Below are 25756 nucleotides of genomic sequence, written 5' to 3'. Positions count from 1 at the left end.
GATCGAGCCTCAACAGGCTCTTCTTTTCTTTATCTCTCTCTTTCCCTTGAAAATGGACCAACTCCCCCTTAGAAAAAGCTTAGAAACCCAACTACGTATGATCAGCCAGCCATGACACAAAAAGAAGCAACTAAAACTCCCTCCGTCCCACAATATATGATCGTTTTTCAAGCTATGTTTTAGCTTGAGAAACGATCATATATTGCGTGACGGAGGGAGCAGATACAATTCGATCGTTAACATGCATAGATCCACAAACAAAACTTAAATCCACCATGAGTGCATGACCACTTCACGTTCACAGGAAAAGACTACAATCGATAGTGCAATGCCGAAGTCTGGTCGTCGTGACCACGTGGACATGATAAAGGAAAAACGTCGTCCTTGTGGGTCAATAGTGATGAAAAAAACATTCTACGAGGCAAGGAATTACTTGCTAAGGAAAATGCCACTGGCAGTGGAAGGGCCATTGCCACCATCATAAAAATATACACCATTATGGGGAAAATGTAGGCGACATCTGACGTGGGAAGATCTCGTTTCTAAGATCCATCTTGGTTATATCGTTTCCAAGCATTCGATGTCGTGTATCCTCGGAATCGCACTAAAAGGTGACGATGCTACTTCGTGCACGCTATCGGCGCTTCTCCCACCAATCATAGACCGTACCCTTGGCACGCCAATAGGGCCTGGGGGAGGGGTTGCGGTGGTGGTGTTCCACATGGATCGTGGATCACGTCTCCGCCATGTAGATCCAGCCGTCGAAGGTGGGAGGAGGTCTTGGAAAGCCATTGGCCGAAGCGGCACACTGAGGTTGAAAGTATGTCGATAGTAGTAACATTGTCATGACAAAATGTAATCGAGCCTACGCAAACCCCCCCCCCCCCCCCTATCTTACTCCAAAACCGAAATCGAGCCATGACCGCCAAGCAATTAAGGAACTTTACCTCTTCGCTCGCCAAAAAGATCTAGCGATAACACAACTTGCAAGCCGTCATCCAAAGCACGCCGACACCCCTCTCGCCACGGTTCACAAACCATCAAGCAAAAAACTCGGCATACTCCATCCATCTCATAATACGCGGCGCACGAGACGTCGCGCAAAGGGCCAACATGAACAGGCGCCACTGCTTGGAAAGGTAGAAAAGCCAGAAACCCAAATTCCCTATTTTCTTATAGAAGTGGTTTAGATTTATTAATTATTATGGCATCCCATTCCCATCAGCGGTGCAGGTACGAGGGGCAAACGGTGGGGGCCGTTTGTCCGGTCCGCCGCCACGCGCCTTACAAAAAGGAAAGGCCAGCAGGCGACCCAGTCCCCACCCCCGCCCCCGCAACTGCGAGCTCCCTCCCTCCCTCCCTCCCTCATCATCCCCCATCTCCATCCCGCACGCGCTGGCTGCTGGCTGCTGGCTGCCTATCCGCTGTTTCTCCCTCCCCGTGTGCCGAGCCGAGCCGTGCCCGTGGCCCCCCTCCTCTCCGCTCCTCTCCCCGGCGGCGACTCCCCCAACAAGGTACGCCCCCTCCCACCACATTGGTTTGTTAGCTAGCACCGGGATTCTCGCCTCTCGTCCGCCCGGGACAAGAATGGGCAGGGAGCCCTCTCTCCGGCCGGTGACGGGATTCCGGCTCCTGCCCGGCCGGCCGGCTTGCGTGTTGATCTCGCTGCACGTGCAACATTCCATCAGCAGAGTCTTGCATCCTCGTCTCGCCCAGTTCCGCCTGAGGAAAGGGAACGAAATGACGCCATGGAGCTTTCCAAGGTTGGGGGCTGAGGTTTCTCTCTCGCGCGCCATTCGTTTTGCCCCTGTTCCCTTCCCAGTGCCTCCGCAGATGCTGCACGAAATCTTCATCATTTCTTGGTTAATCTCCGTGGCCTGTGTTTTTTCAGCACTTCTGACATCAAAATTCTCTAAATTCTTCCCAAGGCTTACATCATAGCGCCGGGCGCAAAATATCCGCCTGAGGTTTCAAGCGTCCTAGCGCGCGGCATGCTTCGTGAACCACGCCAGTATCCGGAGACGTTTAACGGCGAGATCCGATTGCTGACGTTTCGCCCCGAAGCAGTAACCACTGAAATTAATTACCCGCCATAAATGCATAAAGGTTTCGGCAGGCAGCTTCCAGGAAGCTGCAGTCGATGAAGCTTGCACGTTCCCGATTTGATTTCAGTTTCCAAGCCGTGAATGAGAAGTGTTATTATATATATGGTCAAATTAATCCAGCAGCATTTGTCCTGCTCCTCCTCCACCCTTGCCTGACCTGTCTCATGCTACCTGTGTTGGGTGCTGAATTGTCCGGTTCCACCACATCTTAAATTGTTCAAAAATGGCAGGTCTTTGGAGACTGGCTTGAGGGCGCCTAGGAGAGACTGGCCTGGAGGATGTACAAGGCAAGGAGGCAAGCCTCACTCAAAGTGCGGCGACGAGTCGGCAAGTATGAGCTCGGGCGGACGATCGGGGAAGGGACGTTCGCCAAGGTCCGGTTCGCCAAGGACACCGAGTCCGGGGATCCTGTTGCCATCAAGATCCTTGACAAGGCCAAGGTTCAGAAGCACGGGTTGGTCGAGCAGGTCAGATCATTTTCTGATAAATTTCCTTTGCGTGACTGCTCTGTTTCCTAGATATTTCACAGCATAGAGAAAGTTCCCTGCCTCATGCTTTCTAGAACTGAGCTGTTATGCGCAGAAATAACTGCTCCCGTATTTCATTCTAAATATAGTCAAGAAAGGGGGCTAGCTTACGGGCTTATGCTCTACCTTGATGTTGACGCCGCTCTGAACTCTTTTGGCAGATTAGACGAGAAATCTGTACGATGAAGCTCATACAGCACCCCAATGTTGTCCGCCTGCATGAGGTAAAGACTGAACACTGACCTTTGGCATTTTGTTTTAAGTATGATATCCCTACCTACATTAGAAATATTTACATCCAAGTCTACAGTTGATAACTAACTATTTTGACTCCACTGTAACAGGTGATGGGAAGCAAGGCAAGAATTTTCATTGTTCTGGAATATGTCACGGGTGGAGAGCTCCATGATATCATCGTTAGTACTGCTACTGCATCTCTTGTTTCATATTTCTCTGTGATGGGAGCTTAGCAGCACACCAGTTGCTTGAAAACTTGTAATCTTATATTAGTACACTATGGCTTTTTTTTACATTCGCCTTTATTGATTTCTACTAACTTCATAATCAGGCCGCCCGTGGGAGCTTGAAGGAGGATGAAGCACGCAGATACTTTCAGCAATTGATCAACGCTGTTGATTATTGCCATAGCAGGGGTGTATACCACCGAGATCTGAAGGTACATCGCCAACCACTCAACCCCTCGGTTCCAATTTATGTATCTGGTTTAGCAAAACATGAAACTGACAAATGGATGTTTTATGTGTGCCAGCTAGAGAATTTGTTGCTTGATACCGCTGGGAACCTCAAAGTCTCAGACTTTGGCTTAAGTGCGATATCTGAGCAGGCGAAGGTAATAACGCATTTTACAATCATAAAGATCACACGAGTCATTGCATTTCTGTAGTTTTTGTTCATGTCATTTAACTTATTAAACTGTAACCTCCGATTACTTCAACTTAACAGGCTGATGGGTTACTACATACTACATGTGGGACACCAAACTATGTTGCTCCCGAGGTAACAGCTTCTTCTACATTTGCATTGATTTTGTTTTAACCAGGAATGAACATGCCTATAATATAATGCTACCCAATATCCAGGTTATTGAAGATAAGGGCTATAATGGTGCGCTTGCAGACCTTTGGTCTTGTGGGGTAATTCTTTTTGTGATGCTTGCTGGATATCTGCCTTTTGAGGATGACAATGTCTCAGCCCTTTATAAAAAGGTAAGACAGAAGGAATAAGAAAATACATAAATGCCAATATTAATGGATGTATATTTGCATTTACCCTCTTTCTCTTGACAGATCTCTGGAGCTCAGTTTACTTGTCCCTCATGGTTTTCTGATGGAGCTAAAAAGCTGATTCCCAGGATTCTGGATCCCAATCCTTCTACTGTAAGCCTTTTTACTTCACATTCCATTTCTGAAATTTGAAATTAGCTAGCCAAAAGGTCAACAGAACTGCTCCCATGCAACACAAGTGGTGGCTCTGCACTTTTTTGGTCTATGACTACATTACTTATGGAGTTCTTTCTTACTCGGTTCTTCATTGTCGTTGACCAGCGGATAACTATCCCACAACTATTGAAAGACCCATGGTTCAAAAAAGGATACAAGCCACCTGTTTTTTATGATAAATATCAAACTAGTTTGGATGATGTTGATGCTGCTTTTGGAGATTCAGAAGTAAGTTAACCGACCGTGTTTTCACTGGAAAAGCCATTAGCCTTTATGGCTGAGTTAATATTACTAATATGGATGGTTACTATGGTTACCAGGAAAAACAAGTTAAGGAGGAAATGGAAGGGCAGCCAGCTTCGATGAACGCATTCGAGTTGATATCACTGAATAAAGGACTGAACCTACGCAATTTTTTTGAAGCTGATAAGGTTAGGAAATGTTCCAGCATTGTGTCCCATGAATATCTTTACAACATCTGTATATTTATGGCAACTTGTCACAAGAAGCCATGCAATTGTAGTTAGCTAAAATTTGTTAACCAATGACAGAAGTACAGAAGAGAAACAAGATTTACATCACAATGTCCTCCTGAAGAAATCATCAGTCGAATAGAAGAAGCTGCTAAGCCACTTGGCTTTGACATCCAAAAGAAGAACTACAAGGTAATGCCAAGCATCCTCCCATGGATACGACTTTTAACATAGGTTGTGTGAAATTTGAAGTATCTAAATATGAGTAACTGAGACTGTCCTTGTCATCCCATGACTTAACCTTTCATTTTATATCTTGTTCTTTCTAGATGCAAATGAAGAACCTAGAAGCAGGAAGAAAAGGAAACCTAAATGTTGCAACTGAGGTTAGAATAAAACACAGCAGTTTGAGAAATGTCTTTCATAACGTAATGCAATTATTGATCAAGGCTGACATTTCTAGGTCTTCCAAGTGGCTCCATCTTTGTTTGTTGTTGAGCTGAAAAAGGCAAAAGGAGATACTCTGGAATTTCAAAAGGTACTGCTCTTGGATATCGTGGTTCTCTAGGAAATTAAGATGTACGGTAGCTTCTTTCCTGAAGCTTTTCTATTCTATACAAGTGCCCATGAAGGACTATGCACACGTAATTTAAGCAAGCGACTAAGAACACAATCAAGTACTCCCTCCGTCCCAAAATAAGTGACTCAACTTTGTACTAACTTTGTAAAGTTAGTACAAAGTTGAGTCACTTATTTTGGGACGGTACAAAGTTAGTACAAAGTTGAGTCACTTATTTTGGGACGGAGGGAGTACCCAACAAAGAAGAATGTCTTTTTTTAACATTGAGTTTATTCTTGTAGCTGCAAATCAGTTTATATCCAATGGGTAAACCTAACTGACTCGGCATTAATTGTTTGCAGTTCTATAAAACACTCTCTGCGCAAATAAAGGATGTTGTTTGGGTTTGCGAGAGTGAGGTTGAAGAAAGAGGCTCCACATAAGGCAGCTGCAGAGTGTCTTTCTCAGGACGTAGTATTTTAGGTTCTCATGTATATAGTTGTCCTTTGTTCCTTGTAGATTCGTCCGGTGCTCGATGTATATAGAGCTTTAGGCTGGTTCATGACTTCATGGTCTAGAAGCAGATGAAATATATACCAGTAGGTTCAAGTGCCTCTCTTTTTTCCCTTGAAGAAGGAAAGGTTAAAATTTTGTTTGTGTAGTATCGGAGCATACTGATATCAAGATAAAGAGGATGAACATGCGAGGAAAAGAACAGGCAAATCGGGACTGATTTATTCTCATATCTCAATGAGGCTAATACGGTGAACAAGGTCTACCATCTGGATACAGCAAGCAAGCAACAGGTTTCAGACACCAACCCAACAAGCAAAGTTCAGCTACTGCCTCAAGCTGCAACTTGTTCCATCAGGTTTTCTGCTGACTCCACGCCGACACTGTCCTTATCTCCTGAACTCTCTGAATTTGAGGCCTTGGGAGCGTCTGCGTTCTTGAGATCCTCCAGGATGCTTGCGCTCCATTCAGAAAGCTGCTTCACAGATGCCTCATCTGTAAAAGACAAACAATCTGCCTCTCAATCTATTCACAAGAAATTTCGACAGTTATTTACATAGAAGAAAGACAGGGAAGAGTGCAAACCAAGCCTGGGGACAGTGTGACCCTGGGGGTGCCTTATGATGAGAGGGTCAGCAAAGGCAGAAGCCAGCTCCTCGGAAGGTACTTTGAGCCAGTCTTTCTCTCCAATGAAATGTACAGATTTCGCCTTGATCGGGTCCTTGTAGGCCACATCGCAGATGCTTGGGTCCCTGAATTTGCTCCCGGATACTGACACCATGAACTTAATTGGTGGGTGATCATTCAGCACCTTGCCCTACATCATTCAACCTAGTCAGAATCCACATGGAACCAGAAGCAGACACATGGTTTGGAGGACATCTTCCTCTGAGAACCATATTTCCTGCCTAAATTTCCATGTCCTAGTAAATACTTATTAGAATTGTTAATTTAGAGACAGATCTAAGCCTGTATCAACATGTTCTGCATAAGATTATGATATCTTTGGCATATGCTCTTGAAGAATAACTTCCTCTTTCCTAGAGTGTGGCATGTGACGCTGCTAAATTTATCAAAATTTACTATTCTGTCAGGATGGACAGGAGTTTCCTATTGCTAAAGGGGCCAAAGAACTCTCAACCACTAACCGAATTGCTAGATCGCGGGGACTCTGTTGTTTAATAATGGTAGTTGGATCTCACAGTTCATTTATCAATATTTACTTGCAGATCCAATCCATTGTTTTTGGCTCCTTTGTATATCTCTGGAACTTAACTCGAGGACTCAAAGTTTGCAGAATCTGAGAGTTCAAAAGGAGTACCTGTGCTTGGTAGCCTATCAAAAGGGCTGAAAGTGTTGCGCCCTGGAAGGAAAGAGAAGTTAATAGATGAAGCAAAACATACTACAAGTAGGTTTTCAACACAGAAAATCTTGTGTTGCTCAGGAATTAATATCATAAGCACCCCCAAACAGTAGTTATTTTGAAGGTTTCCTTTACCTGGGAGAATCCAAGCAGACCGTCGAAAGGCCCGTTTTTCACCATGTAATCACACAGATAGGCAATGCACTCGTCTAAATTTGTGTATTCGGTGAAATCCTGCAGTAGGAACACATGAATGATGCTAGCTGGAAACCAAACTGAAGCCTGGAAGAAGTGCTGATTTCAGTCCTGGTTTCTACTGAAAAAGATACCTTGTCGAACTGAAACCACTCAAAGTATGGTGGGGGGAATATGCCCTCGATGTCCGACTTCCCCCCAGCTGGGAACTGGCCATCAGGGAAGACCTGAAAAACCCAGCAGAATTGAACTTGGGATTAAACCAGAGCAAAAGGCAAAAAGCGCTTAAACAGGATCTATCATCGAGTCAAGGGAAGAAACCGTGTCGAACTGCTGGAGGATGGAAGGGTGCCATTTGCTGATCTGCTTCTTCAGGAAACCCCCACTTGTCCGAAAGCCGTGGAGGCAGAGCACCTTGAGCTTCTTCTCCTGCTCCATGTGTGTGTGCGTGTGTTCCACTCTTGCACAAGCACAGAGAATTCCAGGCCTTAAGAGGACCATGAGCACGGTGGTAGTTGCTACCAACTACTCCTCACAGGCACAGGCTGCAACGTTGCTATCATCCAGCGATTGTTGGTTGCAACCTACCCAGCAGCACATTTAAGCCTGATACTTTTCTGTGAAGGCTAAATTTACATTTCAAATTTCATCCAGCATCACATACATCAATTGTATCTTCATCTGCCATTCACAAGCGAAAACAGGCACCAAAGCACAGGATAACACCTGTAAAATTAATAAAGAGTTGAAGAATTACGAAACACCGGCTTTCCATTGATACTAGAAGAGTCAAGCAGAAGTTGATGAAAAAATATACTACAAACGGGCGCAACAGCAATCAGGATACACCAGGGAGGACACAAGTTCACATAAAACACAAGAGGTCTGGAAACACACTGGAGAACATAGCAGGAATTGCGTCGTCCAATCCGTTTTAGCAGCTACAGCTAGGTAGGATGCTTAACTGGAAATCGATCAAATAAGAGTTGCATCTTAAACTAATATGCAATGCACAATTCTCCTCCTGTCTTGGGAGCACGGTTGGGTGCTCATTTGGCCATCATGACCTTGACAAACTCCTCATAGTTGATCTGGCCATCACCGTCGACGTCGGCTTCACGGATCATCTCGTCCACCTCCTCGTCGGTGAGCTTCTCGCCGAGGTTCGTCATGACGTGGCGGAGCTCAGCAGCAGAGATGAAGCCGTTTTGGTCCTTGTCGAACACCCTGAAGGCCTCCTTGAGCTCCTCCTCTGAGTCGGTGTCCTTCATCTTGCGGGCCATCAGGTTGAGGAACTCTGGGAAGTCAATGGTGCCGTTGCCATCAGCGTCGACTTCATTGATCATGTCCTGGAGCTCAGCCTCCGTTGGGTTCTGCCCCAGCGAACGCATGACTGTTCCCAGCTCCTTGGTGGTGATGCAACCTGTAAGAGATAGATACAATCAACTCCAGGATCAAACACAGCGTGTTGGCCATGCATAAAACAAATTAAATCTTCTTTAACAAATGGAAAAGATTATTGTTCACTACACATCAAATCAGGACAGATCAACTTCTGAAAAAAAAAGGAAAAACAATGTTCTTATTGCCATTAATGAGCTTGAAAGCAGTAAAGAAGATCTCCAAGCAGGGTACTAAGACGCTAAATCGAAACATATTTGTACAATACTGAGAATATCTTGCATAAGTACAGTATTGAGAATATCTTGCATTAATTCAGCTGGAAGGTGCGTATCTAGATTTATCCCAGGTGATTACAAGCCCACAGAATAACATCAAAACAAATTACCGCAACAATAACTTCGCTGTGAAGCGTTCGAGACGAGATACTTCTACGCGGTTACTAACCAACTTCTACATTACATGAGTACTGTGAAACCTCAACAAATCAGGGAACTACTAAAATGTTATCGGCTTGCAACTAGTCCAGCACAAGGATTTTCAACTACAGTAGGATCATCGGTATTCAGACAAACTTGACCACCACATGGCACATCATCCAAAGCAAAATCGCAAAATTACTTAAATTTCCTACATAGCATCATCAAACGTTCATAGAATTTCCCTGTAAAACTAGATGGCGGGATTTCTCTGTACAAGGATCTCTACATGAATTTAACCACCTAAACCGAACGAAGTGCAGTAAAGATCAAGCTACAGCGACAGTCCACGGTCAACAACCACGACTCGTTCAGGCTTAGCTGTTCTGGAAGCAACAGTGGGCGCGATCGCGACGCGATCCGGAAAATAAATAAAACCTAGACGGCGACGAGACGTCGCCGTCACGAAATGGTCAACCGGGAAGATAAGCGTCGCGTGCACATCATCATCAACTCGCCACTAGGCGCGCGCACGACAGCGACGCGGTTCCGCCAGCGGCCAGGCCCAGATCCGGGCCGGATCTACCTCCCGACGGCGCGAATTCGACGCGCAGCAGGGGCGGGGGCAATGCGCACCGCGCGCGCGGCGGCGAGCGTCGCGCGAAGGAGAGATCCGGGGGACGGGAGGCGGAAGGGAGGGGGAGGGACGCTCTCACCATCTCCGTCCTTGTCGAAGAGGCTGAAGGCCTCCTTGAACTCGGCGATCTGGTCGTCGGTGAGCTGATCCGCCATGCCGCCGGCGCGGTGGTGGGCCGGTGGATCGGAGGCGGCGAGCGAGCGAGCACGCGCGCGGGCACGGACGGGACGGGGCGGGCGCGGCGGACGCGAGAGCAAACAGAGAGAGGCCGGGAGCGTTCTGTGGCGTGGCGTCCGGTGGAATTTTCCCGGCCGGATTTATACAACGCCCCACCGTCAGCTCCGCTAAACGCGGCCGTTAGCGTCCGCGCGCCGGATTCCCCATACTGCCCCTCTGCCGCCCTCCCGTCCCGTGACGCTCTTGTTGTTTATCACTGCTAGCTCCAGAGAAAATAAGATGGCCAGCTCCAATAATTTGCTAGTAGATGGTATGCCACTTGTGGTTTCTAATGCACATTTTGGAGTGCTTTGGTAGGTGCAGGGCACGAATTCATGGAATAGTCATGCGTTACCTAACTTGAGAAAATAATGCAACTTGTTTTGTGGCTGGGCTCTGGAGTCGGGTCATCTGTACATCAACACGGTTGTCTGATGGTTTTATGTATGTGCAATTGGGCCTTCTTCATCTTATATCATGCTCTAACACGTACAGTAGTAGTGTACCAATGTCAAAAGTACATGAAACATGTCGATATTTATCTTTTTTCCGGGAAATATTTATCTCTACTTGCCTAGGACAGCATTAATGATGTAGTATGCTATGTTGTCAGGCACTACAGGTCATAAAAAGAGTGACATGAGATAGGTCATGGACTGGTAGGGTAGATGAAGACTCGATTTAATGGATTAGTTCATGAGTGTGTCGCGCGTGTGTTATGTGGTCTGTTGCTCAGCATAAGACGCGTGGATGTGCAAGGGGGTCGAAAATATTTTTTTTTTATATCCTTATGAGCTCCCCTCTATTTTTTCTCCCCACGAACATTCATCTATTTGTGCTTAAGCCGATATTAAAATTCAGTTGCATGTTCATGACACGAGGACAATGATTGACGTAATAGCATAGTATTTTTTTGTGGAAACAAATACGCGGTTTCTATACAGTATTTCTCTTGACGGTCTATGGAATCCTTCCAGGTTGCTTTCACGCGTCTAAAAGTCTTCAAAAATTCCGCTTAGAAATGTATTCAAAGGTGTCCTTTTCTTAGCAAAGGATAAGAGGACAAATATATGTGCAACTCCATGGTATACCTTATGAAAAGTGTGAATAGTGAACAACATAGCGGATCAATCCCCACAAAACGAGGATGTATAGAAGATAAAAAGAGAAAAAATGCGAAAAGAAAATGATAAAACCATGTAAATTTGCAGATATACGGATCATGCTCTACCAGGGGCAATTTGGTAACACCGGGCGCTCCGTTAGGGCCAAAGGCCCGTGCATCTCTGTGGACGGCGCCGACACGTGGGGCCGCACAAGGAAGGAATTTCTCGATAATGCACTGTCCGCTGGCATCTTTCAAACAGGGGGGAAATGACGGGAATGCCCTCCACGCGGTTGGGACGCGGAGTGCACAGTTTCGCCAGTCGGTCCTCCAGCTTTTCAGGTTTCCGCTTATCGGGCTCGCCAGGACCGTGGGCCATTTGGCACCACGGCCGCTCGCTGTTGGGCCTTCAGGCTACAATCTTTCCATTAGGCCCTGGAAGTCGATCCCCTTTATTTAAGTTTTTCTAGCATTCGCTCAAAAAAAAATTCCTAGCAATTATAAACAGCAACGATTTTGTTGGGAGCAAGTTGAGCACCGTTAAAACAGGCATATGCACACTGACACGCTCCATAATCTTGTGTTACTCTGATTTTATTCTTGACAAGCGAAACCAGTCATCTCGACAAAAAAATGAACATGATCTCTATATGAATTACAGCTTTTTTATGCAAATTATGCACGATCCGATCGGCGCAGACATGAAGGGTGAAAATCCTCTCGCTCCTGTTCGGCGGCACTGGCTTCATGCGCTACGGTAAGCGCTATCGCTCGATGGCCTTGTAGAGGACGGTGGTGACATACTTGGACCGGAACCGGTGGGTGTGGCCGAGCGCCACCAGCGGCTGCGCGCCCCACCCCTTCTCGATGTAGAGGTGGTTCAGCACCACATGCCTTGGCCGCGCGCACTCCCGCTGCTCCGCGCTCCGCGAGTTGAGCACGCCGAGGTAGAGCTGCGCCGGCAGGGTGGGGGGCTCCTTGGCGAACTCCTTGTCCTCGGGGATCTGGAACCCGTAGCTCGAGTCCGGGGAGGGGGGCGCCATCAGCTCCGACACGCTCTCCACGCTTTCCGGCACAAAGTCCTGCATCAATTGCGATTGCATCACCGATGATCAAATGAATACCGTGAACATATATATACACCTTGATCAGTGTCAGGAATGGTGCTATATATGGTTGGTAATGGTAAGTAAGATCAGGAATAAATGAATACTCACATTGACGTCAAGAAGGTTCACGATGTTGCCCACGTTGTCGGTCTCACAGGGAAGATCGGGGAGGTATCTTCTTTCCCCGTCGACGATGAATCTGTACCGGTAAACTCCTGATGGAAGCTCTAATAAGATGGTGTGGTCTTTCCCAGATTTCTGAACGGTTTTCCTGCCATATAGGTTTGGCTCTGTCAGTATTTCAAGCATGTCATTTCATCAAGTTTCAGTTTTGGGGAGAAAAGGTCACTGCTGGTTGATGAGAATGTACTTTGATGTCCAGTGATCCCATGATCCTTCCACGAAGATACACTTGCCTCCATGAGGCCACACAAGCAAAGTAGGGATCCTCTTTGGAGGGGGGCCGTCGGAATCATCCTGATCACGCATCAGTATCTGGTTGAACACCGGAGGTGGCACATCTGAAGCTCTTTGCAGTGGAGTTACAGGGCTCTGCAATACAAGATATATCAAAGAATTCATAAGGATCATGTGTAAGAAGAGCTGTATATGCAGTCTCTTGTGGCAAATATGAGACCGAGGGGGTAAAATCGAATGACAAGATAGTAGGCATTCAGACTTTTGGGTACCAAATATGCCACGAAATTTTCAGAACAGATGCTACTGACAGATATACAACCGTATTATTTTTTGAGCATTCGGATGCAACAAATTACTAATAGTAGTTCGATAATTAAACACATTAATGAAAGACACAAACAGCCAGTGGTTTTTCTTTTACAGTATCAGCTATCGTGCAAACACCAAAACTTGTCAGGTGTGGCTGGCTGGAGATTTCTAGTTGAAAGTCACTCGTCGGGGAAAGTGAAATCAAGCTGTTCAATATCTGAATCTCACCAAGGAAAATGTTCAATAAGTATTTTTTTTACCCCTCAACTCTGACCTGAACCAATCATTCATCTGTCAGACTGTCACAAATATGAAGTTTCAGACAGCACGTCTTCAGATAGACTGTCACAAATATGAAGTTTCAGACGGCACGTCTTCAGATAACAATGGAGGCTCACGGTGACGATAGACAGATAGCTAGGGGCTTAAATCAACCGTAGTCGTAATTATCACTTAACCGTAGCCGCTCTAATCGATCAATACCTTCGGGTTCATGGCGTGATCTCATCGGATCGAGCGAGAAGCGCAGTGCGGCATAAGGCGAGAGCCACGCCGTTGCATCGCACTGGGGATTTGGAGGCAAGAAGCTCGCCGTGATTCGAAACCGGGCGCGGGATTCAGGGATGGATTTGATTGAATTACGTACGTATGCGTGCGTGATCGATCTGACTGACCTGGGGCACGAACATGCGCGGCGAGTGCGGCCGCGGGGGGCTTCCGGGCGAGGACGACCCTCCCCCACCCCCTCCTCCGGCGCCGCCACCGCCGCCGCCTCCCCTCACGCCCCCGGCGTATCCCGTAGACGAAGCGCGCCGCACGTGGCCGCGGCCCTCGTCCATCTCGGCGTCCGCGATGTCCTCCAGCCTGCCGCTCGCGTTGCCCATCGACCGACCCTCCGGCCCCAGCGCGCGCGGGGCAGAGGAGGAGAGAAAGATCGGAGGCCAGGCCGGTCGGGGCGTGGCGGTGTGCCGTCTCTCCGCCGTGCCGCCGTGCGTGCGATCGCGGCAGAGAGAGAGGAGGGCGATCGAGGCGGAACTGCCGACCCGGTCCGGCGCGGCGCGGTGCGGTGCTGCGACTGGGTTTGTTTGCCCGGGGAACGCACGAGCCCAGGCCCACGGCCCTGTTGCCCACACCCGTGCCAGCCAGGGCCCATTAGTTTCCCGTGCTCCATCAACAACAGTAATTCTCGCCACTAAAAAAACAGTAATTCTCAAAATAGGCTGTCGATGCTCACAAAAAAAACAGGAGGCTGTCTCAAAAAAAAAACAGTACGCAATATCTTTCACAGGGGAAAAAAGAGGGCAATCGTGCATAAGCAATCGTCCCGTGGGAAATGATGCAAATCAGAGAGACCAAAGTTGATGCACAAGTGTTTTGCTGTCTTTTTTGCTAATGAAAATTTTCAATTGGCAAATATACAATGTTTAGATAATTTTTTTGGGGTTTACCTGCTACAGAAGCAATAAGATGTTGCAACCTTTTCCCGCGAGCAACATATGCTCGTATGAGAGAATTAGGTAGCTAGGGTTTCGGAAGCATCCTCATCAGATGTACAATTGATCTGGGCAAAGCAACCTCACCAAACACGACTAGTATATCACGGTACCTTCTTGCAACATGTGATCTGCGCCGCTCGCCAAAGCTGAAATCGTCCATCGATGAACAGGGGGAACAGTCAAAATCCCGGAGCTTCAAGTCATGGCGAAGGAATAGCGTGTCGCGGATGATATGGTGCGCGATAGGGCCACGTTTGAGGGGATGGGAGGGGGTGTTGTTTGCAGGCCGGGGCCTATGTTGGGGTGGTGGTGGCCGCAATCTCACCGAGGGCGAAAGGCAACTGCTCACGGGTGGTTCACGGTAGGGAAGGGGAGGGGGTGTTGCGTTGAAGCAGGACACTAATTGCAACGATCAGGCGATGGACACCTGCACGTGTCCATCTCACTGGGCCTGCGTCAGCCGGACGACGCTTAGCGCCCACATTGAGAATGGGTTTTCCAAGCCCAAGCACACTACCCCTTGTCCTCATCCTCCAACATTGCTTTAAGATTTCTGCTAGCTAATTAACTACATGATTTTATTTTCTTTCTCTCAAATAAAACAATATATGGACCTCAAACTTCGTGAATCAATGAACTTTAGAGCTATAATGTGTGGGGATTTTTGGGATAGCATAATACATAGAATGTTATTTTTTAATAAAGAATGTTATTTGGTATTTATGTTGCACTATAATGTTTTGTTGTCATGCAAACTTTAAAGTTTATATGTTATTTTTATTTGAAAGAAACAAATCTGCACCAGATCTGGGCGAAGCACCCTCAACAAACACACCATGAGCGGCACGGTACCTGTTTGCAACATAGGATCCACATGTGCACCGGAGCAAAAATCGTCCATTGGGGACAATTGAACCCCTGGAGTTTCGAGTCATGGCGAAGAAGAGCATGCCACGATGATATGGTGTGCCATCGAACCATGATTGGGGGAGGGGGGGGGGGGGAGGGGTACTGGGTGGTGGTGTTTGCGGGGCAGGGCTATGGACATTGCGATCGGGGTGGTGGTGGCTGACAGCGATGGACGAAAAGTAACCATCCACGGCTCTCGCTCGCAGATGTTTCGCAGCTTGGGAGGGAGGGTGTGATGGTCGAAGCAAGACACCAAAAGAGTGTTTGGTTGGGTTTTTACTTGGTTTTTTCAAAGCACTCTATAGTACTGCAGCGTGGGTCCAGCTTGCGCTCATTGAACGCCCCGATCCAACGGCCCGCGAGGTGGTTGATTTTGGGCTCGCATCCGCCGGACGACGCCTAGCGCCCGCCAAATCCTCCTCCATCTCGCCGCTCCCGCGGAGGCGAAAGGCAGCGGCGGCGGCGGCGGTTCCTGATCGGAGCGGCGGCGCGGCTGAGCAAAAGAGGCAGCGCTGCAGCCTGCAGGTGCATTCCCTCCCCCCCCGCCCCTTCCGTCTCTCTCCTCTCTCTCTAGGCCCTCTGCCCCTCTGCCTACACTCTGGTTACGATGGCTGCTGTGGACGTCACGCCGGCGCGGGGGGCTGTGGCAGTGGAAAGGGAGGCGCTGCTCCCCCCCCGCCCCCCCCCCCCCCCCCCCCCCCCCCTCCCCCCCCCCCCCCCCCCCGCGCTGGGCGCTCTCGTTTCTCTGCAAGATCCGACATATCTATATGTTCTGTGTTCATTGCTGTTCCTCTTTGTGCCAGATCTGATGTATCTCTCCATTTATCTGCAGTTAGCGAATAGGAGCACCGAGCCGACGCATAGAAGCAGCAAGGCAGGCAGCCCATTTCTCCCTCAAAAATCAAAGGTATAACCCTGCTGCAGATAACAACCGGGTTTTGTTGTGCTTTTCTATGGTTTCATTGCGTGCATAAGAGAGCATACATTTGATTGCGTATGGGCAGTGGGCATGCATTTGTTTCTGTTTATGGACAGTGAGCATATATTTGAGTGTGCTATTTCAAGTTATATATATGTACTGTATAGACCCTGAGCATGGTATCTTGTTTGTTTTTGTTCAATTTTGCATTGTAGATGGACAACAAGCAAAAGAAGTTACTTCTCCTTTTGTTCGGCCCAGAAGAAAAGTAAAAAGGGAGCGGTGGTTGGATTCGACCGCCGCCCAAGCAGCCCTTTCGCGCCAACGAAAAGTCAATTTCCTGCTCACGAGCATTTCTAGTTTTCTACCCCAGAACCACAAACCTTAGTTACCAAGGGGGTCAAGAACATCGTCACACAGAATTTGAATCGATTCGAATCCGATGGGTTCTTCGAAGGACGATGTGGATCGCCTCTTCACCTGCTTTAAATGCGGCATCTCCCCTCCCCGTAAGCTCCTTTTTCTAAATAAAATGGTGGTTTCCCTCGAATGTATCTCGACTTACTTGGTCGATTCGACTCGATTGGGATTCAGAGTCGGCGTTCAGGGTGAGACCGCGTCAGCAGGGCAAGAAGTTGCGGGTCACGCCTGCGGCGGAGGGCGACGGTGGTGGAAGCAGTTCCACTTCTGCATCCACACGGAAAGCTGGGGGAAATGCGAGCGAGGTGACCTTTTTTCAGTTCGATCTTGTGGTTTAACTACAAGAAACATGAAAGAGAAAGGGAATTCATGTGACACCTTGTTCATTCCAGCATAGGGAGCCATCATCAGCCGCGATCAAATTCAGAAATCGAAAGCAGATGTCTCCAGTTGTGTTCTACGGTTCTCCGCAAGGTGTTCCAGTAAAAAAGCCAATAAGCCTCTTGAGGCTGCTTCGTGAAATCCACATTGACCTCAAGAAGCAAACTGATTTGGTCTCCAGGTGTCTAGTTCAGTCGATGTTAAATTCGCGTGTGGCAAATGAGCTCGTTTTGTTCTGAATGCTGTTCTTTTTGTGGGTATGTAGGGATGTTGTTTGGGCTACATTCCCTAGGCAAGATGAGGCAATAAGGTTCTCAAAGGAACATGCACACACCAAAGTCTTCATCTATCAAGATCACTTGAGCGGGCAAAGAAGATTCCTTGTGTCTACATATGACGAGTTCTGGAGAAGGTTGAGACCTTGTTACATTGTTGCCCTTTCTATTTCATAGATACCTTATAGCTTATATCTGTCTGTCTCATTCTGCTCGGTTGTTTCATTGCAACCTCCTGTTACTAGAGGGCAAAACAAGTTGGGCTCTCTGAATAAAATTGCATCCTCTGTTACTTTGTGCCATATTTGAATATTCGTCTTGTTTTCCTTAAATGGCCAATCATATCGATAATACCCATCCATTCTGCTCCGTGGTAACATCTCTTCCAGGTACAATAATATGGATCCACAGATTCGCCATCACTATGAAGTTATCCAGGAGGCAAGTCTCCATATCTTTGTCCTAAAAATGGTCATAAATTATATGTTGCATGGTAGCCACACAGAAAATTCTGTATATCACCTTAATTTCATGTTCTAGTTCCCAGTTATGATGGGGAGGATGCGCGGAAAGAGTCCGTAAGGACATAATTATCTCTGGCTTTTATAATTCCTAACTCATAAACTTGGTAAAGAAAAGCAGGTTATGCTTGCCTTAACTTTATTCAAACTGTGTGTTTTTTGTGCATTGTTTGCAAGCTGTCTTGCCAGGGATTAATACTCTCCATAGAGAAAAAAATATACTATTATGGTTTAAAGAATCAGTTTACATACATTAATGCTTGAATTTTACCACAAATTGTCACAACCTAGATATCGACTATAACATCTCTACTGATGCTACAGGGTTCACCTTGCCACATTTACTTTGATCTTGAGTTTAATGCAAAACTGAACCAGAAGAGAGATGCAGATGAAATGGTTGATACATTGGTTGCTGTCACATTCAGTGCCTTGCAGGACAAATATTCCATCGAAGGACAAGAAGAATGGATCATAGAATTAGACTCATCTAATGAAGGTGCCCCAGTTTGTTCCCCTTTGCATCTGTTTTAACCCTGGAAAATTGGTTGTAACTTTTAACTTAATGTGAGGATTATTCTCGCATAATTATTGAGTAGATGTGTACACTAGGCATGTTCGGAAATCACATAACTAAATTGTATGCAACCACTTCTTAGTAATGCTGAACAGAGGCATCATGGCTCTCAGCCTAATCATGTTGTGATGCACCTGTATTCTTCTCTCAAGGTGCAGGGCTTCTCCACAGAGAAATTTGAAAATTTAACATTGAGAGTACAAGAAAGAAGAAGACAGTACTATTACTAAGTAATTTGTCTAGGACAGGGCAAGCACAAGTTATAATCACGGTTCTAGAACAGCTGTAGTAAAATAAGTTGCAGATTTATATATTATCTGAGTGGATATGGTTAAAGCATTAGTTTGTTTTCATGCACTTAATGTATGCCTTTTCCAAGGTTTTTGAGTCGCCTAGCCAAGTCGAGTCGCCATGCCTCCGACTAGTGGCTCGCTGCGATTAGTCTGCGACTCGTCGTGATTAATCGCCCCAAGTCGCCCCAGGTGTTAAGAGGAGGAGGAGGGGGAAGAGGAGGAGGAGGAGGGGGAAGAGGTGCTGTTGCAGGCGGAGGAGAGGGAAGGCAGCTGCTTGGAGGATACTTCAGCTCGGAGAAGGCAGCAGCAGCTCGTAGGAGCAATGGAGGCGGCGATTCTGATGTGGGATGGGAGCACGCGTCTTGCTCCTCCTCTGTTTCGTGCTAGAGAGCTGGCCCAATAGGCCCATTATGCAACCCTAGCTTCCAAATAAAATCCCAACCGTCCATATGCTCTAATCTGGACCGTGCATCTGCTCTCCCATGTGCCTTTCTCCTTCGTCTCTTCCGTGCTTCTCCTCGTACAGGCGGCGCACTCTCCAGCTTCGTCTCCTCCTCCCCTCCCTCGAACTCTGGCCTGCTCACCTCCCCAGTCTTCCCTCCCTTGGCCTTGCTGAAGCAAGCCGCCCTGCTCTGAGGTCCTAGTCGCCCGACTAGTCGTCGACTAATCGTCGACTAGCCTACCAGCCGCGCGACTCGCTCCTCAAGCCAAGTCGCCTGCGCAAGCCAACCTCGCTCCAACGACTTGGCGATTAGTCGGCGACTCAAAAACCTTGGCCTTTTCCACCACAAACAAGTTATTCTACAAGCAAGGAGTTGCGAGAAGTAGAACAATGTGAAAGCAGATTGAAGTTGCCCCTTATTGATTATTATTCAAATTTGTTTGCACCAAAGATTTCCATGTATTTTTTAGTTTTCTTTGTTATAACTAAACTCTTGTCATGGTGAACTTGTATGCTGCTTAATGGTACTCACATGACAACTATTGTTGTTTGCTTAGAAAAGTTTTCGCGCCATTTGATCATTCGTATACCAAAGACTGCATTCAAGGATAACTCCCATGTTGGTGCATTTATCTCTGAGGTATTATTCAATCTCAATCTTTAGTTTTGCTGTTTTCTGTAAATTTATAAATTTCAGTTGCTGAATACCTTGTTATGCTGGTTATATTTATTTTTGTCAATTGCTACACAGCTTGCTGTACTGGTTAATATTCAAGCAAGCAACAATTCTAAATTTATACATTTTAGCAATGTTCTAAACAGTACATGGTAGAAGTACATATGCGAAACGTCTGTTTAATGTGTATTGTATTAGCAGTGAGCCACCAATAGAGCAAGCATAACATAGAACATAGTACTCAAACTATACTTGATAACTTATTTAATCAAAACCTCTTCTGTATCGAGGAAAAATTACAATCCTTTCATTCTTTCAGTAAGGGATTGAAAGCCCCTTGATAAACGGGTTCCATGTTATCTTCTAGAAAACATGGCTGTCACTGTTCAACAAGATAATTAAATAGTTGGATAGTGTGGTTTCTGTTTCCTTTTTTTTGGGGGGGGGGGGTGGATTCTAGAATATTTTTGTTGTGGCATGTGCATAGGTGGTCAACACGAGTCAAAACAGTCAACAAAAGTCCGAGCAAGCTATCATGGGCCTAAGCAGGCCATCATGGTCAACAAGTCAAAGGAAGAGGGACAAAAAGAACAAATCGAAGATTAAGACCGAAGCAAAGAGCTCATTCGCCACATTTCAGGACTGGCAGCTAATAAATTCATTTTCTGTTTTCTTTTGTAATGAAAATATAGCACTGATGTTAGAAAAACAAAAGGAAAACTTCGAATTTAAATGGAGATTATATGCTTTCCAATACATGCTTAAGATGTTTTCTAGGCAATGGGTTTATGTTCTGAGAAATAGATTTTTTTGCATCCTTTGAGGTTCAAGGGTAGAGTTTGATTGTGTTGCATGTTCTATAACCTTGATAAACTGTATTGCTTCCTGTGGCTTCCAGAATGAAATATTATTCTTCTCCACAGATCTGCTCTCGGATTGCCGCTCAACGTGCAGCCAATCCCAACCTTGATAAACTGTATATTACAAAAGATAGCAGTGGCGCAGAACCTGCTGATCAGCTCTTTGTGGATACTGCTGTATACTCTCGTAATCGTTGCTTCCGTTTAGCCTTCTCGTCAAAGTCTGGGAAAAAATCATTTCTTGTGGCTACTGGACGTTTCAAATGTAAGAACATGGTAAGCAGCTCTTGACCACAGGCTCGTTTTATGCTAGACAAAAGATATGGTTTTAATGGATGACTTAATTGCAAAAAAACACCATAATTGTGTCTACTGAGTAAAAAAACCACCACTTTTTTTTTTCAAAAATCAACCAGCATCCAAAAGTCTGTTTAGAGAAAACACGAATCACACGATTAAGCATCGATTGACGCTGAATCTGACCGGTGGGTGGGTCCCGCTATAAGTGATGATGTGGCAACCAAAACTCACACCGTTAGGTTGACGTAGGGTCCACCCTTCAGCACCTATACCCCCCCCCCTCCCCCTTTGCATTTCGTCTAGCACCTCTGCACGCAGCCACGCACTGCCAGCCACCGTTGCGGGAGATGCATGGAGCACACGCTGCGGTGTGGCTTGGGGCGAGCTGGTGTGTGTAATGTTGCTCGCCGCCCGTCTCCTGCTGCCCAATGGAGTGTAGAAATAGCGTGCTGCGGGGAAACAGGACGGTGTCCTGCTGGCCAGAGGGCGCGGCTCTGCCGTCGGAGATCTCGCAACAGCAGTTTGTCATGCTGGAAGCGAAGGGGAAGGTGGTGTGCCGGCTGCAGGGTGCTCCATCCCAATCATCTCCCTATTCTGGACCGGCGCGATCGGGATGGAGCACCCTGATCGGGATATAAACAATAATATTTTTAGAGAAGCTCTGAACTATGTGTTTACATGTACAAATTATGTGTAAAAGACTAGGTTTACAGGTACTAGGCCTTGTGACTTTTCTTTTAATAAAAGAGATGCATTCTGTACATGTAACAGAAGAGAAAAACTAGACCTACAGGGGCTAGTACCCTGCAGATTTCTTATTTAGAAATGGGAGAAAACTGTGAGATGCCCGCGGAGTCCAGGACCCGAAGGCGCGTGGGTAGGTGTGGACATGCACCTAGCCAAAATGAGTGACACTCGGTTCTCTTGTGTACATGTAACAAATCTGGAAATTCCATGAGAAAACTATTATCGCATTGTCAGTTAAAAATATAAAATGGCAATGCATTGCAGATGGTAAAATAAAGAATTTAATATTATATCTGAATTTTGAAGCACTATTTCCAAATATGATGTAACTTAATGAGGTTCCATAAATGACCTGGGAATTCATCCCAAACCAGCTTTTTAAAAATAGGCTGGTGCAGGCAGCTCTTTTTTGAAATCAAAATCGAGTATCAACTCATGCAACCTTCGAAATGTGTTTTGTGTCAACAGTTTTTAATATCTTTTGGCATGAGGAATTTAAATGAATGCTGAAATGCAGTCGGCGATTAGATTTTTGTCTGCACTGCAGTCCCTATGTGCTTGCAGTCTTGCAGACAAATCAACTTGACAGGTGCAGGTTTTCATGTGATGGTGATGCTATACAGTCTCTGGTTCCCTTTTCCTGTCATAGCGTCATTATCTTTTACCCCTAGTGTTACCCACTGTTGACCACATGCAAACTTGCGAGGTTTATCTCAATATTGCATCTGATAGGCTGATATGATGTTCTACTCGTTTACAGAATGACAAGGAACTATTTATGGAGTCACTTATTTGCAGACTAGATGATGACTGCGATAAGCTTTTGATCTGCAAACTTGATTTGGAATGCAAGAAAGCATTACATTTTGACACTGAAGCCAGCGTTACACGAGTGAGTATTTGTGGTTTCATTACTGATGTATTTTTACTATGTTGAGTTTATATATGATTTTTTCTCTAATGTGCCATTCTTAGATTCAAGTAAAAAACTGCCGGGTTGCCATTGATACTTACCGAAGTGATTTTCCTCAAGCATATACTTACGGGAGATCTCCTTTTCCAGCTCTGGACGGTTTTATTGAATCTATAGCTTCCTTTGGAAGTGTCTCAGGTTTTTGGTTCTTCCTCACAGATATCCTTCTACTCCCTTCATCCAGAAATATGAGGCACATGATTTTGACCAGCAATTAGTCCAACTATATGTAGATTATCTGATACAAAATCGATATCGGTGAGAAGTGCTTTTATACTACGAACCATTGATGTTGATCTTGTATCACGCAATCCACATGCTACTGAACAAATTCTTAGCCAGAAATAAATCTTGAGAAGCGTTGCACCTTCTATTTCTGGATGGACTATTTTTGTTTGAGACAGTGGTTATTTTTCTAGCATACATTTATGTGTTATACAAGACTCAGTTTCAACAGGTTTGTCTGCCTCCGGCAGTCTATTTGAAATTCTGAAATGTGTGTTTGTGGGCAGTCCTGTCAAAGAACATGGTTCCACAATATGCCTATAGTACCCTGTTCTTCAGAATAAAAACCATTCAATGGCAATATAACCTGAGTGTATGCTGTCTAGTTGTGTGCTGCTGCTGCCTTGGTGCTGTATGAATACGGCACATTGTTACACTAGCATGCTGGCCATGCAAGTGACACTACCTTCAGTTGGAAATGTGTCTAACTAAGCCCCTCTACAGTAAAATAAAAAAGAATGGTTTCTGGTCATTAATCCTGAACTTTTGCTGCGCTGTTTCATTTGCTGAAGGCTTCACAGTATTGGTGTTTCCGCAGATAATGTTGTAATATATTTTTAGGAGATTATTTCTTATAGTACTCTTATTTAATTAATTTTATGCTGAAAGCAAATAAATGCTGCATTTTGGGAAATGCAAGTCTTACTCTTTCATCACTACTTAAACATTTATTTATTATTGCAGGGAAAATTCGATGCTGGTACTGGTTTTCCCAAGATGGTTTAATGATTTATAGCATGTCAAGGAGTAGATACTGTGAGCATATTGGAAGAGAGCATAAAAGCAATCATGGTAACATTTTACCGTTCTCTGTATATGACTTTCTTGCACAGCAGTGCATTACTTTGTTGATGCTGCTTGCAAATGTACCATAATCAGTTAGTTGAGAAAATACCATAAGTTTATACTGTACTTTATGTATGCTACTACAGTGTTGTTTGGATTTGTACCATCATGTGTTCACCCTTAATTTACTGTTAGCATTTTTGCAAGAACAAATGTATAATGGCCATGTGCTGCTGCAACAAATCTTTTGTGTTATGTTCTTTGCCTTTAGTATACAATATTTAACCAAATAATACTTGACATGTTTGTTAAGCATTACAATCATCTCATGTTGTGTTCATCTGCTAGTTCACTCTGCTGCAAAATCATCGTAAGTACATATTATCATAATTTTCTGTTAATGAGGATGCTTGAAGTAGTTAGCCTATAATAGCTGCAATGAATTTTTTTGCAAAAAAGTATTCACAAACCCTACAGAGTTGATCAAAGTAGGAAACGTTAACTGCGTGTCGGTGACATGTTTTCAGTTTAGATGAATACTTGCAAGCAACATTGCCTGCACATGTAGGTGTGTTTTCTGAAGTTTGTCACTACTTCATGTTAGCATATTAGCTAATCACTAATCCTGACTGACGGTGCACCAGTTATGTACATTGTGGATTTCCAAAGAGCTGCGTATTACCAGAAGTGTTATGACCCTGATTGTCGAGGTAAGAAAGGAACATCGATTGTTCCAGTAACTCTCCTTTTTCACTATAATCATTTCCTCTTAACACGAGTGCTTTGGAATGAACAGGGTACCGTTCTCCACTGCGTGCCGTACCCTTAGATGTGATTCCTGAGCTCACCACCTCCATAGCCGGATCAGCCCGGAGAGATTATCAAGGGAATGTTGTAGAATTCAATATGGAAGGCGGCGGAAACGATGCTAACTCTGTTATGGGGAGCGGGGAGGAGGAGGAGGATCCTGATTGGTGGGAAGAAGCGGTGAAGTTTGCTGACAGTGTCGAGAATGTCGATCATGCTCCTCCTGCATCTTGTAACTTGGTTAGTAGTTTGTGTCGCTTCTCGCTTTTGCTGCCCCAAGTTGGTCGGTGGAAGTCATGATCCCTGATATGTGTGTGTATGCGCAGGAGGATGGCGGCTGTGATGATGCTGACTGGTGGACGGATGTGGAAAGGTTTATGGTGCAGATGGAATCACAGGGCGATGCATAGGAAGGGTTCTTGCAACCACGGTTACTGAACACGTTTGTTCATGGTAGATGTAGATGTAGCTGCCATAATAAGGTACATAGAATGCCTGCCATTTGGTTCGCAGAATCTGTTGAGGGGAGCGATGTGTATTTAATTGTTTGACAAGGTAAATTGCAATGGTAATCCACAGATGAGCCCAGGCTCCTCTCGATGAACAGTAAATTCGAAAAAATAGCAAAAGAAAAATCTGAAGTTTTTAGGCATCTAAGATGCTTGGATGTGCTAGAAGCGTGCAAGTTTCTATTATTACCAAGAAACAATGTGATGGTAAAATTTGAGGAGGGACTAATGGTATTGACATAAATTTCCTATTATTAAAAGAAAAAAACAAATTGGTGTGTACAATGGGAGGCATGAACGTATAGGGTTGCTCTAAGTTGAGTTTGTTTTTCTGAGTTAATTTGATAGGTACCGTTGCAATTCTAGCAAATTTGAGAAAAGTTCCAAAGTTTAAAAAGTCCCACTCCAATTCTCCTGTATGTCCATACAGTCGATAAGACCAAGGAGAGGAGTCAGGGAGCAGGAGAGATTTTCTTTAGTTTTTTCATATATTTTTTCCAATACACGATACACTTGAATATTTTTCAAACACATGATGAATATATTTTCAATACATGTTAAACATTGTTTCAAATACACATTGACCATTTTTTATGAATGTCATGTAACGTTAAAAAATATTAATGGGAACATTTTTTTGCATTGTATAAACATTTTAATAAATATTCATGAACATTTCTTTTGAAAAATGCGTGAAAATTTTTAAATATCAATTTTTAAAATGTATGTGAACTTTTTTTAAATGTCACAAACATATTTTTGAAACATG

At 45.3% G+C, this 25756-nt stretch overlaps 5 protein-coding genes across 7 annotated transcripts; 2 read left to right on the top strand and 3 right to left on the bottom strand.

Moving 5' to 3' along the window:
* Positions 1-1318: 1318 nt before the first annotated feature.
* On the top strand, positions 1319-5785 carry LOC125535579 (CBL-interacting protein kinase 31-like). Of its 2 annotated transcripts, XM_048698647.1 has the most exons (15): positions 1319-1514; positions 2336-2572; positions 2794-2856; positions 2977-3048; positions 3201-3308; positions 3402-3482; positions 3596-3649; positions 3733-3858; positions 3940-4029; positions 4198-4320; positions 4413-4523; positions 4644-4757; positions 4895-4951; positions 5029-5103; positions 5487-5785. In XM_048698647.1, exons 2-15 carry the CDS (start codon positions 2384-2386, stop codon positions 5565-5567), a joined length of 1344 nt encoding a protein of 447 aa, XP_048554604.1. In that variant the 5' UTR covers positions 1319-1514; positions 2336-2383; the 3' UTR covers positions 5568-5785. The 2 variants fall into 2 exon arrangements, with proteins under 2 accessions (XP_048554604.1, XP_048554605.1); XM_048698648.1 differs by lacking the exon at positions 1319-1514 and having other exon boundaries at positions 3201-3482.
* Positions 5786-5835: 50 nt separating this feature from the next.
* Positions 5836-7688, bottom strand: LOC125535580 (dihydrofolate reductase-like). The gene is made up of 6 exons (XM_048698649.1): positions 7517-7688; positions 7330-7422; positions 7136-7234; positions 6959-7000; positions 6223-6454; positions 5836-6132 (listed from the first exon to the last, which is right to left on the bottom strand). The coding sequence occupies exons 1-6, from the start codon at positions 7631-7633 to the stop codon at positions 5972-5974; spliced, it is 744 nt and encodes a 247-aa protein (XP_048554606.1). The 5' UTR covers positions 7634-7688; the 3' UTR covers positions 5836-5971.
* A 260-nt stretch (positions 7689-7948) lies between these two features.
* On the bottom strand, positions 7949-9961 carry LOC125535581 (calmodulin-1). Its single transcript, XM_048698650.1, has 2 exons — positions 9732-9961; positions 7949-8618 (listed from the first exon to the last, which is right to left on the bottom strand). Exons 1-2 carry the CDS (start codon positions 9805-9807, stop codon positions 8245-8247), a joined length of 450 nt encoding a protein of 149 aa, XP_048554607.1. The 5' UTR covers positions 9808-9961; the 3' UTR covers positions 7949-8244.
* A 1566-nt stretch (positions 9962-11527) lies between these two features.
* LOC125540951 (SNF1-related protein kinase regulatory subunit beta-1-like) lies at positions 11528-13894 on the bottom strand. Its single transcript, XM_048704467.1, has 4 exons — positions 13486-13894; positions 12453-12634; positions 12191-12353; positions 11528-12055 (listed from the first exon to the last, which is right to left on the bottom strand). The coding sequence occupies exons 1-4, from the start codon at positions 13693-13695 to the stop codon at positions 11738-11740; spliced, it is 873 nt and encodes a 290-aa protein (XP_048560424.1). The 5' UTR covers positions 13696-13894; the 3' UTR covers positions 11528-11737.
* Positions 13895-15539: 1645 nt separating this feature from the next.
* LOC125535578 (DNA-directed primase/polymerase protein) lies at positions 15540-25155 on the top strand. 2 transcript variants are annotated; one of them, XM_048698645.1, is made up of 16 exons: positions 15540-15741; positions 16049-16123; positions 16351-16644; positions 16730-16860; positions 16948-17117; positions 17202-17348; positions 17601-17652; positions 18057-18231; positions 19602-19684; positions 20644-20856; positions 22388-22519; positions 22603-22738; positions 23570-23677; positions 24316-24381; positions 24468-24718; positions 24805-25155. In XM_048698645.1, the coding sequence occupies exons 3-16, from the start codon at positions 16578-16580 to the stop codon at positions 24886-24888; spliced, it is 1815 nt and encodes a 604-aa protein (XP_048554602.1). In that variant the 5' UTR covers positions 15540-15741; positions 16049-16123; positions 16351-16577; the 3' UTR covers positions 24889-25155. The 2 variants fall into 2 exon arrangements, with proteins under 2 accessions (XP_048554602.1, XP_048554603.1); XM_048698646.1 differs by lacking the exon at positions 20644-20856.
* Positions 25156-25756: the final 601 nt, after the last annotated feature.

Source organism: Triticum urartu, chromosome 2 (assembly GCF_003073215.2).
Source record: "Triticum urartu cultivar G1812 chromosome 2, Tu2.1, whole genome shotgun sequence".
In the NCBI taxonomy this organism is placed as follows: Eukaryota; Viridiplantae; Streptophyta; class Magnoliopsida; order Poales; family Poaceae; genus Triticum; species Triticum urartu.
Note: the sequence above shows the minus strand (reverse complement) of the source record. Positions and strands in the feature narration are given on the sequence as shown.

What these genes read in the sequence shown, in the direction of transcription:
- LOC125535578 (XM_048698645.1), top strand. Translation starts at nt 16,578, where the DNA reads ATGGGTTCTTCGAAGGACGATGTGGATCGCCTCTTCACCTGCTTTAAA. An exon ending in GTTTCAAATGTAAGAACATG is followed by an intron (nt 20,857 to 22,387) that starts GTAAGCAGCTCT and finishes ACTCGTTTACAG; the next exon opens with AATGACAAGGAACTATTTAT. An exon ending in TTATGACCCTGATTGTCGAG is followed by an intron (nt 24,382 to 24,467) that starts GTAAGAAAGGAA and finishes TGGAATGAACAG; the next exon opens with GGTACCGTTCTCCACTGCGT.
- LOC125535581 (XM_048698650.1), bottom strand. Translation starts at nt 9,807, where the DNA reads ATGGCGGATCAGCTCACCGACGACCAGATCGCCGAGTTCAAGGAGGCC. An exon ending in CTTCGACAAGGACGGAGATG is followed by an intron (nt 8,619 to 9,731) that starts GTGAGAGCGTCC and finishes TATCTCTTACAG; the next exon opens with GTTGCATCACCACCAAGGAG.
- LOC125540951 (XM_048704467.1), bottom strand. Translation starts at nt 13,695, where the DNA reads ATGGGCAACGCGAGCGGCAGGCTGGAGGACATCGCGGACGCCGAGATG. An exon ending in CGCGCATGTTCGTGCCCCAG is followed by an intron (nt 12,635 to 13,485) that starts GTCAGTCAGATC and finishes CTTGTATTGCAG; the next exon opens with AGCCCTGTAACTCCACTGCA. An exon ending in TGGGATCACTGGACATCAAA is followed by an intron (nt 12,354 to 12,452) that starts GTACATTCTCAT and finishes CCTATATGGCAG; the next exon opens with GAAAACCGTTCAGAAATCTG.
- LOC125535580 (XM_048698649.1), bottom strand. Translation starts at nt 7,633, where the DNA reads ATGGAGCAGGAGAAGAAGCTCAAGGTGCTCTGCCTCCACGGCTTTCGG. An exon ending in GTCTGCTTGGATTCTCCCAG is followed by an intron (nt 7,001 to 7,135) that starts GTAAAGGAAACC and finishes CTTTCCTTCCAG; the next exon opens with GGCGCAACACTTTCAGCCCT. An exon ending in TCACACTGTCCCCAGGCTTG is followed by an intron (nt 6,133 to 6,222) that starts GTTTGCACTCTT and finishes TGTCTTTTACAG; the next exon opens with ATGAGGCATCTGTGAAGCAG.
- LOC125535579 (XM_048698648.1), top strand. Translation starts at nt 2,384, where the DNA reads ATGTACAAGGCAAGGAGGCAAGCCTCACTCAAAGTGCGGCGACGAGTC. An exon ending in TCCAAAAGAAGAACTACAAG is followed by an intron (nt 4,758 to 4,894) that starts GTAATGCCAAGC and finishes TGTTCTTTCTAG; the next exon opens with ATGCAAATGAAGAACCTAGA. An exon ending in ACCTAAATGTTGCAACTGAG is followed by an intron (nt 4,952 to 5,028) that starts GTTAGAATAAAA and finishes TGACATTTCTAG; the next exon opens with GTCTTCCAAGTGGCTCCATC.